Source organism: Lucilia cuprina, chromosome 4 (assembly GCF_022045245.1).
Source record: "Lucilia cuprina isolate Lc7/37 chromosome 4, ASM2204524v1, whole genome shotgun sequence".
NCBI lineage: Eukaryota > Metazoa > Arthropoda > Insecta > Diptera > Calliphoridae > Lucilia > Lucilia cuprina.
In genome coordinates, this window is record NC_060952.1 from 82702682 (window position 1) to 82716380 (window position 13699).

Sequence of the window (13699 nt, forward strand, 5' to 3'; positions counted from 1 at the left end):
ATTCGTTGAAAAAACACACAATTGACCAGTCCACAGAATAGCTTATAGACTACACCATAAGTTAGTTCATAGACTAGTCTATAGATTAGTCCATAGTTCTTAGACTAGTCATAGTCTCGCCAATAGTAGACTACAACATAGAATAGTTCCTTTACTATCCCACAAGTTTATCAATAGACTAGACAACAAACTATTCCGTAGACTAATCTATAGATTAGTAAATAAACTAGCCTAAACTATTCACAGTAGACTAGCAAATTACTGGTCCATTGATAAGCAAATAGACTATACAATAAACAAAACAAGACAAGTTCATAGATTAGAGAATAAATTTGCCAGTAGATTAGTTTACAGACTAGTCCATATGTTTGCCAAAATACTAGTCTCCACCAGTTGTCAAATTCATATGAAATGTCTGCTAGAAAACGTTATGTAATTCTTATAATGCACGAAAAAGTAAACACTTTATCTGATGAAATTCGAAAGGTTTTTTTAACACTTGCCGAGCAGAATCCAAAAGTAAAGAATCTTAATACAATTCCTATGGGAATTTTGGAACTATACGGATTAATGTTGTTACCGAACACATACATATTTAACTTTATTTTTCATGATTTTTACAAACTATTTATTATTTCCCCTCTATTTTAATTTAAAAAAAATATCAAATATTTCAATTTATTAATTTAAACTCTTTTCTCACTCCCTTCTTAACATTTTCCCCAGAAGTTTATCACGGTATAAATGGCAATATGTCACTGGATAGAAGAGATCTAACTATAGGTTCAGATAAATCTTCATCACTTTCACGATCAGAGGCAGGAACCTATGATGTTATACAGGCTGAAATACAACATGCTAAAAGACAAGAACTCAATACAGGCAATGCCATGGCAAATAATAATGGACCAAGTGCAGGACCCAGCAGTAGTAGTGCTGAAAATGATGCTGAAGCTAAAAAGAGAGTAAGTTGTTAATAAAATTATGTTATTAGCTTAATATTTATATATTTTTTTATCTAAAGAAATGGCCCACAGAAAAATCATACTTTTTGGCCAAAGAACTCTTAATGAGTGAACGTACGTATAAAAAAGATTTGGAAATTCTCAACAATCATTTCCGTCAGGAGCTAACAGCCGAAGATGTTGAGAATCTACAGCCCTTGTTTGAAATGTTGGAATCTATGGGTCAACATCATAATATATTCTTAAGAGATTTAGAACATCGTATGGTTTTGTGGGAGGGACGTGGCACTCATGATACTCATCGTATAGGAGATGTTATGTTAAAAAATATGGCCGCCTTACCCATTTACGATGAATATAATCAGGCTCATGGTGAAATTTTACAATGTCTCAATGAAATGTTTGAGACCGACAATCGTTTCCAACAGATCTATAAAGATATTGAACAGCAAAAGATTTGCTATTTACCCATAGGAGAATTGCTATTGAAACCGCTCACTCGCATGCTGCACTATCAATTGATATTGGAAAGTAAGTGCTAATCTTGTTAAAGTAAATAATTAAACTTTATTAATTACTTAAATTTTTCCTTAGGACTTTGTGATTTCTATACCGAAGAACATTTAGACTATGCCGACTGTCAGGCTGTCTATCATTTACTCTCACGCTCTGCCAAACAAATACGCCAACAACTACCCGAGTCCATGAATTTCATACAACTCTGTGAATTACAGCGTGACATTACCGGTTTCGATAAATTGGTGCAAAGTCAACGTAAACTCATACGACAGGGCTGTTTGTTGAAACACTCTAAGCCGGGTCTGCAACAACGCATGTTTTTCCTTTTCTCCGATCTATTACTTTATGGTTCTAAGTCACCCATTGATCAGTCGTTCCGTATATTGGGTCATGTTCCCGTTCGCTCGTTGTTAACGGAAAATGGTGAACATAATTCGTTTTCTATATTTGGTGGCCAGTGTGCCATAACGGTTAGTGCCTGTACCACCGCTGAGAAGACACTTTGGCTGGCCGAAATGTCGAAGGCGGCTGCGGATATTAAGAATAAACCTCATACCCAATTGACATTGAATTTGAAAAATTGCAGTGAGTATTTAGCGTTATATCTTATAATTAAAATTTATTTTATAAAAAATGGTAATTTATATCCTTTATTTGGCTGCCAAGAAAAGGAAGTTATAGTAGCAAGTAAGTAAAATTGGAGGGATGTAGTTTTTGGAATTTTATGGGGGGTTTTAAAGGGATAAGTTTTTATTTTAATATAATGAGGGGTCATTTACATCAGACATGTAAGTTAGTTAGTTAGTTAGTTAGTTAGTTAGTTAGTTAGTTAGTTAGTTAGTTAGTTAGTTAGTTAGTTAGTTAGTTAGTTAGTTAGTTAGTCAGTTAGTTAGTTAGTCAGATAGTTAGTTAGTTAGTTAGTTAGTTAGTTAGTTAGTTAGTTAGTTAGTTAGTTAGTCAGATAGTTAGTTAGTTAGTTAGTTAGTTAGTTAGTTAGTTAGTTAGTTAGTTAGTTAGTTAGTTAGTTAGTTAGTTAGTTAGTTAGTTAGTTAGTCAGTTAGTTAGTTAGTTTGTTAGTTTGTTTTTTAGTTAGTTAGTTTGTTCGTTAGTTAATTAGTTAGTTAGTTAGTTAGTCAGTTAGTTAGTTAGTTAGTTAGTTAGTTAGTTAGTTAGTCAGTTAGTTAGTTAGTTAGTTAGTTAGTTAGTTAGTTAGTTAGTTAGTTAGTTCGTTAGTTAGTTAGGTAATTAGTTAGTTAGTTTGTTTGTTAGTTTGTTTTTTAGTTAGTTAGTTAGTTAGTTAGTTAGTTAGTTAGTTAATTAGTTAGTTCGTTCGTTATTTAGTTTGTTAGTTTGTTTTTTAGTTTGTTAGTTTGTTTTTTAGTTAGTTAGTTAGTTAGTTAGTTAGTAAGTTAGTTAGTTAGTTAGTTAGTTAGTTAGTTAGTTAGTTAGTTAGTTAGTTAGTTAGTTAGTTAGTTAGTTAGTTAGTTAGTTAGTTAGTTAGTTAGTCAGTTAGTTAGTTAGTCAGTTAGTTAGTTAGGTAGTTAGTCAATCTATTGACGAGATCATTGTTCACCCCATAAAATTGTAACTGTTGACTGAGAATCACTGACAGTTGCTCTGCTGATATGAAAATATAATCCGTTTGATCAGGAATGGTTTCTTACTAAAGTTTTACAATGCACCTAAACAATTTTCACCATTTTAAATCTCTAATCTAATGTAATTTTTTACCCCTCCCCAAAACAGCCTCCTCTGAAGAGGGTCTCGATCTCTTGGGTCTGACGAATGGCAACAATTCAATGATGACGGCGCAACAATTGCTACAGCAACAACAACAACAAAATACACAAAACAAAACGCCACCCTCGCGAAGCAATACCGCTCTACACGTCTGTTGGCATCGTGGCGCCACCGTAGGCTTGGGCGATCATCTTATCTCCGCCGAAAACCAATTGTCTGGTTACTTACTGCGTAAATTCAAAAATAGCAGTGGCTGGCAAAAACTATGGGTCGTATTTACCTCATTCTGTTTGTATTTCTATAAATCCTATCAAGATGAATATGCCCTAGCCAGTTTGCCGTTATTGGGCTATACTGTAGGACCACCGGGTACACAAGATGCTGTACAAAAGGAATTTGTTTTTAAACTGTCTTTCAAAAATCATGTCTATTTCTTTAGGGCGGAAAGTATTCACACTTATCATAGGTAAGTTTAGAGAAAAACCTTAAAGAAGTAATAATATTGAAGTGATTTTTTTTCGGTTTTTCTATTGCAGATGGCTGGAAGTATTACGCAGCACTACCCAGACCCAAGATTTTAAAAATATACATGCTACCACTACTAATAATTGATTATTATAAACAAGTTTTTAATACAAAATTGTCATTGGAAACTAGTTTTTTTTTGAAATTGTTTTTAAAACACTATTACTGTGCAATTTGAGGTTATGTTTTCAAATTAAAACAAACAAGATTCTAATTGGTCAAACTTTAAGTGCCTTAAAGTATTTTTTTAAAAAATATTAACAAAAATTATAAATAATTTTATAAAAAAAAAAATCAAAAAATAACTATAATTTTCAAAACAGAATATTTTAATTTATGACAAGTTTAGTTAAACTTGGTTTAAACTAAATTTTGTGTAATTTTTTCTTAAATGATTTTGTCTAAGATTTGTATATAAAAATTTCAATATTTATATATTTTTTATTAAATATTTTATAAATGTCTTTTATTTTTGTTCAAATTTTGTTTAAAATTTCAAATTTTTTTTATGTTGTCTTCTATATTAAGTTAAACTTGTCATAAATAAATAAAAGTTTATATAATTTTTTTTTAAATATAAATATTTTAAACCTTAGTATTATGTAATCATTATATTATAACAAATTTTCTAAAATTGAAAAGAAAAAATAACGAAAATATTAAAATAACATTTATTAAAACAAAAGAAGCCTTAAATAAAAACAAATCTATATTTTTCTACAAAAATATTTACAAATTGTATTTACAAATATAATTATATTTAATAAAAATCATTAACCACTTCTATAAAGTCTTTATTGAATTAAGTATTATTTTTTTTTTTGTATGTACTGTAGTTAGAATGTCTCTTATTAACAAAATAAAATGCAAAATAAAAACAAATTTATAAATTTTTAATTAAAAATTTTAATTACAGCATTTATTGTAAAAAATAATATACAAATCATATATATTCTTACTATAAAAACTATTCTTAATAAATAGTAAAATAAACTATTCAATAAAACAATTAAAGTTTTTGGTAACTTATTCAGAATTTATAAAAGTATACCCAGATGTCGATAACCTTTGCAAAGGGAAGGAAACTAGTGATTTGTTTCTAGGGGTTCAAAATTACAAACAGTTAATCACCCCTATTCTGCATTTCAATTCAAATCGAAATTTTCTCCAATTTTCAGTTTGGGTATTCTGCATTTCGATTCGAAGCTGCGTCACTTTAATAACAACTTACAAAAACGTTGTTACGATCATAATGCAGAATACACACAATCGAATAGTATTGAAATAAAATGCTTCTTCTTTTTCTAAAGATTCCGATTTTTGCTGGAATAACAATTTTCGATCGTTGTGTAACTGAATGAGGAAACGTAATCGAAATGCAGAATAGAGTGATTATAACATGGCAGAACTGAAGAATAGCAAGAGCCTTCATTCTATATCTTAGCAATTCAGCACAAAGCTTCCGGTGTAACCTCTATTGCCTAATTTTTAATCATTCGGGCGATAATTCTAATTCTTCTTAAATCTTACTCAGTTAAGTCTATTGACTAGCCTATCTTTTAGTTTATTAGTTATTATATAGACTGCCCGTTAATTAGTCTATTTACAAGTCTGTTGTTTCGCCCAAACAGTCACTATAACACGGCAAAGCCCAATTATAGCAAGCGCCTTCAATCCATATCTTAAGAATTCAGGACAAAGCTTCCTGTGTAAACTACATATATTCCTAAAACTTTTTCAGTTAAGTCTGTTGACTAACCTATCTTCAGCTTTATAAGTAAGTCTATAGACAGCACGTTAATTAATTTATTTACTAGTCTATTTGCAAGTCTATTGTCTTGCCCACGAATAGCAAGCGACTTCGTTTCATATCTTAGGAATTCAGGACAAAGCTTCCAGTGTAACCTTCATTGTTTCATTTTTAATCATTCGGGCGAGAATTATCCTTCCTAAATCTTATTCAGTTAAGTCTGTTGACTAGCCTATCATCCGCTTTATAAGTTAGTTTATAGATTGCTCGATCTTAAAGTCGTTCTCCGTAGTTCCAAAATCACAAAGAGTTATATAACATGGCAAAGACCAAGAATAGCGAACGTCTTCATTTTATATCATAGGAATTAAGGACAAAGCCTCCAGTGTAACCTTTATTGTTTAATTTTTAATCATTCGAGCGAGAATTATCGATCTTAAAGTCATTCTTCCTAAAACTTCAGTTCAGTTAAGTCTGTTGACTAGTCTATCTTCCACATTATAAGTTAGTCTATAGACTACCCGTTAATTAGTTTATTTGCTAGCCTTTTTGCAAGTATATTGTCTCGCCCAAGAATAGCGAACGCCTTCATTCCAAATCATAGGAATTCAGGACAAAGCTTCTAGTGTAACCTTTATTGTTTTATGTTTAATCATTAGGGAGAGAATTCTCATTCACCCTAAAACTTATTCAGTTAAGTCTGTTGACTTCTAGTTTATAAGTTAGACTATAAACTGCCCATTAATTAGTTTATTTGCAAGTCTATTGTCTTGCCCAAGAATAGCAAGCGTCTTTATTCCATATCTTAGGAATTAAAGACAAAGCTTCCAGTGTAACCTTTATTATGTCATTTTTAATCATTCTCCCTAAAACTTATTCAGTTAGTTGGTTAGCCTATCTTTTAGTTTATTAGCTAGTCTATAGACTACCCATTAATTAGTTTATTTGCTAACCAATTTACAAGTCTATTGATCGTTATTAGTATCTTTATTAGTCTATTAGTCTGTTTTCCTGAATAGTCTCTTCTTTAGTATAATGTCCAGTCTATAGACTCCTGTACAGACTAGTCTATGAACTAATCTATTAACTAGTCTATTGGTTCTATTTTTCACTTTATTGACTTTCCTATAGTTTAGTTCAGATATTAATCTATCATCCCTATTCTGCATTTCAATCACGTTTCCGCATTCAGTCTCTTCTTTAGTATAATGTCCAGTCTATAGACTCCTATATAGACTAGTCTATGTATTAATTTATTCACTAGTCTATGTAATTTTTTTATTGTTCACTTTATTAACTTTCCTGTAGTTTAGTTCAGATATTAATCTATCATCCCTATTCTGCATTTCAATCACGTTTCCGCATTCAGTTACGAAAATCATCAAAATTGGTATTCCAAAGCAAAGCTTTGAAATGCAGAATACCAAAGTTATCATGTCTCTTTAGTCTATTCTCGAAATTAGTATATTGATTAGTATGTTTACTACTTCATTAACAAATCTATAGTATAGGATATAAACATTTCTATTGCGCAATCTATATATCATTCTATTGACTTACCTGTTTACTAGGTTATTGTTTAGTCTCTAGGCTTGTCCACTAATTAGTTTATTCACAAGTCTATTTAAAAACTTGTCTATGGATCAGTCTCTTAGTCTATCGAAAATTCTATGAAGTAGTCTATTGCTTGGAATAGGCTCTTGCGTAATCTGTGAAGGAGTCCACTATTTAGTCTATAGACTAGAATATTGACTTCGCTGTTTTTCAGTTCATTAAGTAACAACTCATAACTGACCTATGGTCTAGTAAACTGACATTTCTATTGTACAATGCATAGACTAGCTTATTGATTAGTAAATTAACTAGCATTTTGAGTTTTTATCACACAATCTATGGACTAATTTATTGATTAATATATTGACTTATTCATTAACTAATTTATAGTCTATGCACTAGCCTACTTACTCGTGATGGACTAGCCGATTGATTAGTATCTGTAGTTTTACTACTCTGTATACCAAATTATCAACTACTATATACTATATATATCTAGTCTATTGATCATTATTTATTAGTCTACAAGAGGCTAATCAATAGACTAGTCAACAAGTCTATTGATTAGCCTCTTGTCTAGTCTATTTTCCAGTCTGTTAATTTGTCTAGTGTATTGACTAGTTTATGGATTAGTCTGTAGACTACTCCAATAGCTAGTCTATGAACGAGTCCATTAATTAGTCTATAGATAACACTATAGACCCCTTTATCAATTAGATTAGTGCATTAACTAGTCTTTAGACTACTACATTAACTAGTCTATGGACTAGTAGCTAGAACTCTTGTCTTGTCTATCGCACAGTCTATTAATTTGTCTAGTGTATTGACTAGTTTATGGATTAGTCAATTGAACCCTTTATCAATTAGATTAGTGCATAAACTAGTCTTTAAACTACTCCATCAACTAGTCTATGGACTAGTAGCTAGATTAGTGTATTTATTTATGGACTACTCCATCTGCTATAGCTTGATAAAGTGGGACAGAGGTTCGATATTGAAGAAACAGAAATATACCATCGTTTACCTAATCATAGCACAAGCGTCCAGGCATAAGTCCGAGCAATAACGAAATGTGTAAATTGGATTACCGTATAAGATTGTAAGAAAGTTTTAACTGAATATTCTCCCAGAGTTAAGGTTTACTTCCTATGGGTACCAGTCCACTCGGGAGTAGTCGACAACGAAAGGACAAATGTAATAGCTTTAAAGGTAAAGGAGCGACAAAGGCTAAAGCATTCATCGCAACAAATGCTGAATTAAAAACATGGGTGAGAGAATTCCATAAGGCCGCTTGAAATAATGAAACGTAATGTGTAGAACCACAAAGATCCTTTGGGGTCAACCTGATGAGAATAAGACGAGAAATTTCTTCAAAATGAGCAAGTCTGAAGTTAGTACTTAAAATACTTATTCTAAGTGGACACACATCGATACAAAATTGACCTTGTGGTTTCAGACGAGTGTTGAGCATGTGGAGATGATAGTGAAATTCTGGAGCACTTTTTTTTGCCAGATATTAGTCGAAGTTAGATTTGTATTTGAAAAACATATTAATATAATGTTCTGTTCTAGTTCTGTTTTAGTTCTATTCTAGTTCTAATCTAGTTCTGTTCTAGTTCCGTTCTGGTTCTGTTCTAGTTCTGTTCTATTTCTATTCTAGTTCTGATCTAGCTCTGTTCTAGTTCTGTTCTAGTTCTATTGTAGTTCTGTTGTAGTTCCATTCTAGTTCTGTTCTCTTCTAATCTGTTCTATTTCTATTCTAGTTCGTTCTAGTTCTATTCTAGTTCGTTCTAGTTCTATTCTAGTTCGGATCTATTTCTGTTCTAGTTCAGTTCTAGTTCTTTTCAAGTTTTGTTCTAGTTCTGTTCTAGTTCACTTCTAGTTCTTTTCAAGTTTTGTTCTAGTCCTGTTCTAGATCTGTTCTAGTTCTATTCTAGTTGTGTTCTAGCTCTGTTCTAGTTCTGTTCTAGTTCTGTTCTAGTTCTGTTCTAGTTCTGTTCAAGTTTTGTTCTAGTTCTGTTCTAGTTCAGTTCTAGTTCTTTTCAAGTTTTGTTCTAGTCCTGTTCTAGATCTGTTCTAGTTCTGTTCTAGCTCTGTTCTAGTTCTGTTCTAGTTCTGTTCCAATTCTGTTCAAGTTCTGTTCTAATTTTTTTCCAGTTCTGATGTTATTCTCTTCTAGTTCAGTTCTTGTTCAGTTCTAGTTCAGTTCTAGTTCAGTTCTATTTCTGTTCTAGTTCTGTTCTGTTCTAGTTCTGTTCTAGTTCTGTTCTAGTTCTGTTCTAGTTCTGTTCTAGTTCTGTTCTAGTTCTGTTTCAGTTGTGTTCTAGTTCTGTTCTAGTTCTGTTTTAGTTTTGTTCTAGTTTTGTTTTAGTTCTGTTCTAGTTCTGCACTAATAGACCAGCTATTTCTATTCAAGTTCTGTTCTAGTTCAGTTCTAGTTCAGTTCTACTTCTGTTCTAATTTTGTTCTAGTTCTAAGTATCTTGGAAGTAATTTTATTCTGGACTAACACTGGTTGGAAAATTCTTAGGAATTACGTCTAACATTTTAAACAACGAAAAATAATAATCTCAGTGAACATTTTTTTCCTAAAAAGGAGCGCACAGCAGGTCTGATAGTGGCTTAGGTGTATTTCTTGGGATTTGATGTACTATAGTTTCTACATTTTTTATCGAGATTCAAAACCCTAATATGCTTTTTATACATTTTGATTGGATCATATATAAAACAAAGCAACTACTTCTCATGCAACTTAAACACATACAACAGTTGTCTAGATTAAAAGATTTATTTAATTTTATATATTTTATTAGATTTAAGTTTATTGATTTCTTATCATTTATGTTTTTTGTTTTACTTTCTCTTTTTTTGTTTTTGCCATATAATTTAATAATGCTTTGCTTCTGTTGTTTTTTTTTTTTAATTTTTTTTAATTACATTTATAATAATAGTAATTATAAATTTAAAACATAATTCTAAGTTTTAAGTAGAGAAATAATTTAATTTTTAGAAAAAAAAATGTTAAAAAAAGAAAACAAAATATTATTTAGAACTAAAGAAAAAGGTAAACAATAATGAGTGTTAAGATCAAAAAAGAAACTTAAGAAAAACTAAAGAATAGTAAAATTTTAATCCTGAGAAGGATAAACAAAAATGAAAGAGTGAAAGGAGGGATATAAGTTTAATTTAAAATGATGTCTTTTTAAAAGAATTAAAAATGAAGAAAATTGTTTAACAAAAAAAAATACAATGAATATTATAAATATCAATAGGTATTGAATTGAAAACTGAAAATTGCAAAAGTAAAAAGAAAAACAAAACCAACTATAATCATAATAAATTAAATAATGACCACAAAAATTTTTATTATTTTTTTTTAAATATATATATTTTGTTTTTGTATTTTTTTTTAATTTTTCAATATATTTAAACATTAATATTTTTATGTTTGTTTTTATTTAATTTAATTTTATTTTTAAATGTATTTTGTTTAATGTTGATTTATAAGAGTTTGTGTGTGTGTGTTGTATAGAGGTTGTTTGTTTTGTTGTTTTTTTGGAAATCATGATATTTAATTAGTTTATGTTTAATTTAATATAATTCTCTTTTACTTTCAATTAAAACAATGAGTTTTTAATTCACATTTAGTTTTTTTTTTTCTTTTTTTGCTTTGTTAATTTTTATCTTTAATTTTATTTATTTTATTATTTTGTGTGCTGCTTCTCTGCAGTTGCACACATAATATATTTAAATATTGCTAATAAAAAAGGACGAGGTTTTCTTTATAAGAGGAGAGCAGAAGGAGGAGTTAAGAAAATAGGAAAACTAAGTAAAAAAAGCTGCTTTTACAAATTTAAACCATTTCCATTACATTATTGATCATTTGTTTTGTGAATTTCGATTTTTAATTCTTGCAACATTTCTACTGAAATGATTTTTTTTCTTTTATTACTTATACGTTTCTTGCTTCCTTTTTCCCATTTGTTTGTAGTTGTTATTGTATTTGAATGTGTGTAGTTTTAGCTGTTTGATTTGGTTTGTTTGTTTGTTTGTTTTTTCTTATAAAACGGAAATGGTTGCTGTTATTTTTGCTCTTGTTTTTGTGGTTGTTGTTGATGTGAATTGAGTATGATGAACTCCAGGTGTACGTACATGTTTTTGTTTTTGTTGTTGTTGGTTTTGTTTAAGATTAATTTTCATTAAATTAAAGGCTTTAACGGCTGCAGCGGCGGCGGATGGCTAGTCAATGAAACTTTGTTCGACACAAGCTTTCACTCGTTTCTCGTATTCACGACGATTTTCCTTGTAAAGTTGGGCAGCTGTTGAATTAGCTGGAGAATTTGGATTTGGATCACTCAATAGAGACTAAAATATTGAAAATAAAAATTATAGTACTCAGTTTAATATATGTTGCATAATAAAGGTTATTAGAAAAAAATTAAAAAGTATAAAAACTTTCTGTTCTAATTCTATTTCTGATCTAGTTCTGTTTTAGTTTTGCTTTTGTTATGTTTAAGTTCTGTTGTAGTTCTGTTCTAGTTCTGTATTAGTTCTGTTCTAGTTCTAATTCTGTTCTCGTTCTGTTCTCGTTCTGTTCTGTTCTAGTTCTGTTCTAGTTCTGTTCTAGTTCTGTTCTAGTTCTGTTCTAGTTCTGTTCTAGTTCTGTTCTAGTTCTGTTCTAGTTCTGTTCTAGTTTTGTTCTAGTTCTGTTCTAGTTCCGTTCTAGTTCTGTTCTAGTTCTATCCTAGTTCTGTTCTAGTTCTGTTCTAGATCTGTTCTAGTTCCGTTTTAGTTCTGTTCTAGTTCTGTTCTAGTTCTGTTCTAGTTCTGTTCTAGTTCTGTTCTAGTTCTGTTCTAGTTCTGTTCTAGTTCTGTTCTAGTTCTGTTCTAGTTCTGTTCTAGTTCTGTTCTAGTTCTGTTCTAGTTCTGTTCTAGTTCTGTTCTAGTTCTGTTCTAGTTCTATTCTAGTTCTGTTCTAGTTCTCTTCTAGTTCAGTTCTAGTTCTGTGCTAGTCCAATTCTAGTTCTATTCTAGTTTTGTTCTAGTTGTAGTTCAGAACTAGAACCAGAAGAAAGTTCTGTTTTAGTTAAATTTCAAAAAACTCTTCTTTTACCTGTATAGATGTTAAAATAGCTGATACATCATATGTGGGACTCCATCTATTTTGTAAAATATCCAAACAGATGCCACCATCTGCATAAACATTTGGATGAAATACTTTTGATACAAATCTCACCGTTGGCGGTTTATTTGGATATTCTTCAGTGAATTCTATTGTTAATTTAAATGTACCATCTTCGAATGGTGTATCATGTGGACCGAAAATCACAGCATTCCATATCATAATATTATTATCTGTTGGCGCTCCAGAAACACCAGTTGGTGGATCTTCTTGAAGTCTACAAAAATTACGGGAAGGAAAAGTCAAATGTTAATTTAAGTAAAAAAAACTATAAATATGTTGATATAAATAATTCATTACAAAGAAAATTTAAATAAGTCAATATTCACTTGTGTCAATAATGCACATTCATTTTTAAACGACATTTATGATTCATAAAAGCACTTGCTACATAGTCATTAGGGGTTCATAACGAAGAGGACATAAATAAAAGGATGAATTGTTAATATGTATACAGAGGTATATACATATATATAGTTGGCAAGCACACACATTCTACAATACCTTGTAATCGCTAAGCGAAGGTTTCTTGGTGTCTGTTTGGCTTTAGATTGTTTTATAATTAAAATACATATTTTCTATTAAAAGTCAATATCAATTTAAAATTCATTCATTTGTTATTTTTGTTTATTTCAATTGTTAGTAATATGCATAAATAAACAATAAATGAATGACTAAAGTCAATCGAAATAGTAACAATGTGTGAAGAGTAAAGGTACATACATATGTATGTAAGACTGTTTGGTATTGAGTTGATTGATACTATAAATAAGACATAAATATAGGAAAAATGTTTTCCAATTCTCAATCGCTGTTTTATGGTTGTATCGTTGTATGTCGTAACTTTATATTATAAATTTTTTTTGAAAACCTTTTGTGATTTACACCATTTGTTTCATTTAATTGATTTCAAATTTAATATAAATATTTATTTAGACAATTTTAGAAAGCATTTTTTCATTTGTTTATTTTTTCAAAATATGATTAATTCTTACTTTAATCTATATGTCACATTATTATCAACGTTGACGTCAATTAGTCAAATTATATTTTAATTGAATATTTATTTTCGTTAATCTAAAGTGTCTTGGTTAATAAAGTAAACTTTTTTAATTTCTTTTTAGTAGAGCTCTAATGCAGGTTTTTTAATTACATATAATTTAAATATATTTCAGTTTATGTTAAATTCTAGTTATTCATCAGTTTAGTTATACTTCAGTTCTAGTTCTATTTTAGTTAAGTTCTAGTTTAGTTTTAGCTCAGTAGTAAACAGTACAAATCTGTTCTAGTTTTGTCCCAGTTCTGTTCTAGTTCTGTTCTAGTTCTGTTCTAGTTCTGATTCTGTTCTGTTTAAGTACTGTTCTAGTTCTGTTCTAGTTCTGTTCTAGTTCTGTTCTAGTTCTATTCTAGTTCTGCTCTAGTTCTGTTCTAGTTCTGTTCTAGTTCTGTTCTAGTTCTGTTCTAG

General features: G+C 30.0%; 2 protein-coding genes across 3 annotated transcripts in view; one reads left to right on the forward strand and one right to left on the reverse strand.

Annotated features, from left to right (window-relative positions):
- Positions 1-752: 752 nt before the first annotated feature.
- LOC124419283 (FERM, ARHGEF and pleckstrin domain-containing protein 2-like) lies at positions 753-3836 on the forward strand. The gene is made up of 5 exons (XM_046947937.1): positions 753-965; positions 1025-1496; positions 1560-2171; positions 3231-3690; positions 3761-3836. Exons 1-5 carry the CDS (start codon positions 753-755, stop codon positions 3834-3836), a joined length of 1833 nt encoding a protein of 610 aa, XP_046803893.1.
- A 6698-nt stretch (positions 3837-10534) lies between these two features.
- LOC111685713 (ubiquitin-conjugating enzyme E2-17 kDa) overlaps positions 10535-13699 on the reverse strand; it is an 8923-nt gene continuing 5758 nt past the window's right edge. For both annotated transcript variants that reach the window (XM_023447982.2, XM_046949679.1), the window contains exons 3-4: positions 12166-12451; positions 10535-11417 (exon numbers count right to left, since the gene is read on the reverse strand). In XM_023447982.2, coding sequence (XP_023303750.1) covers positions 11292-11417; positions 12166-12451 — 412 coding nt within the window. In that variant the 3' untranslated portion in view covers positions 10535-11291. The remainder of the gene's footprint in view (positions 11418-12165; positions 12452-13699) is intronic.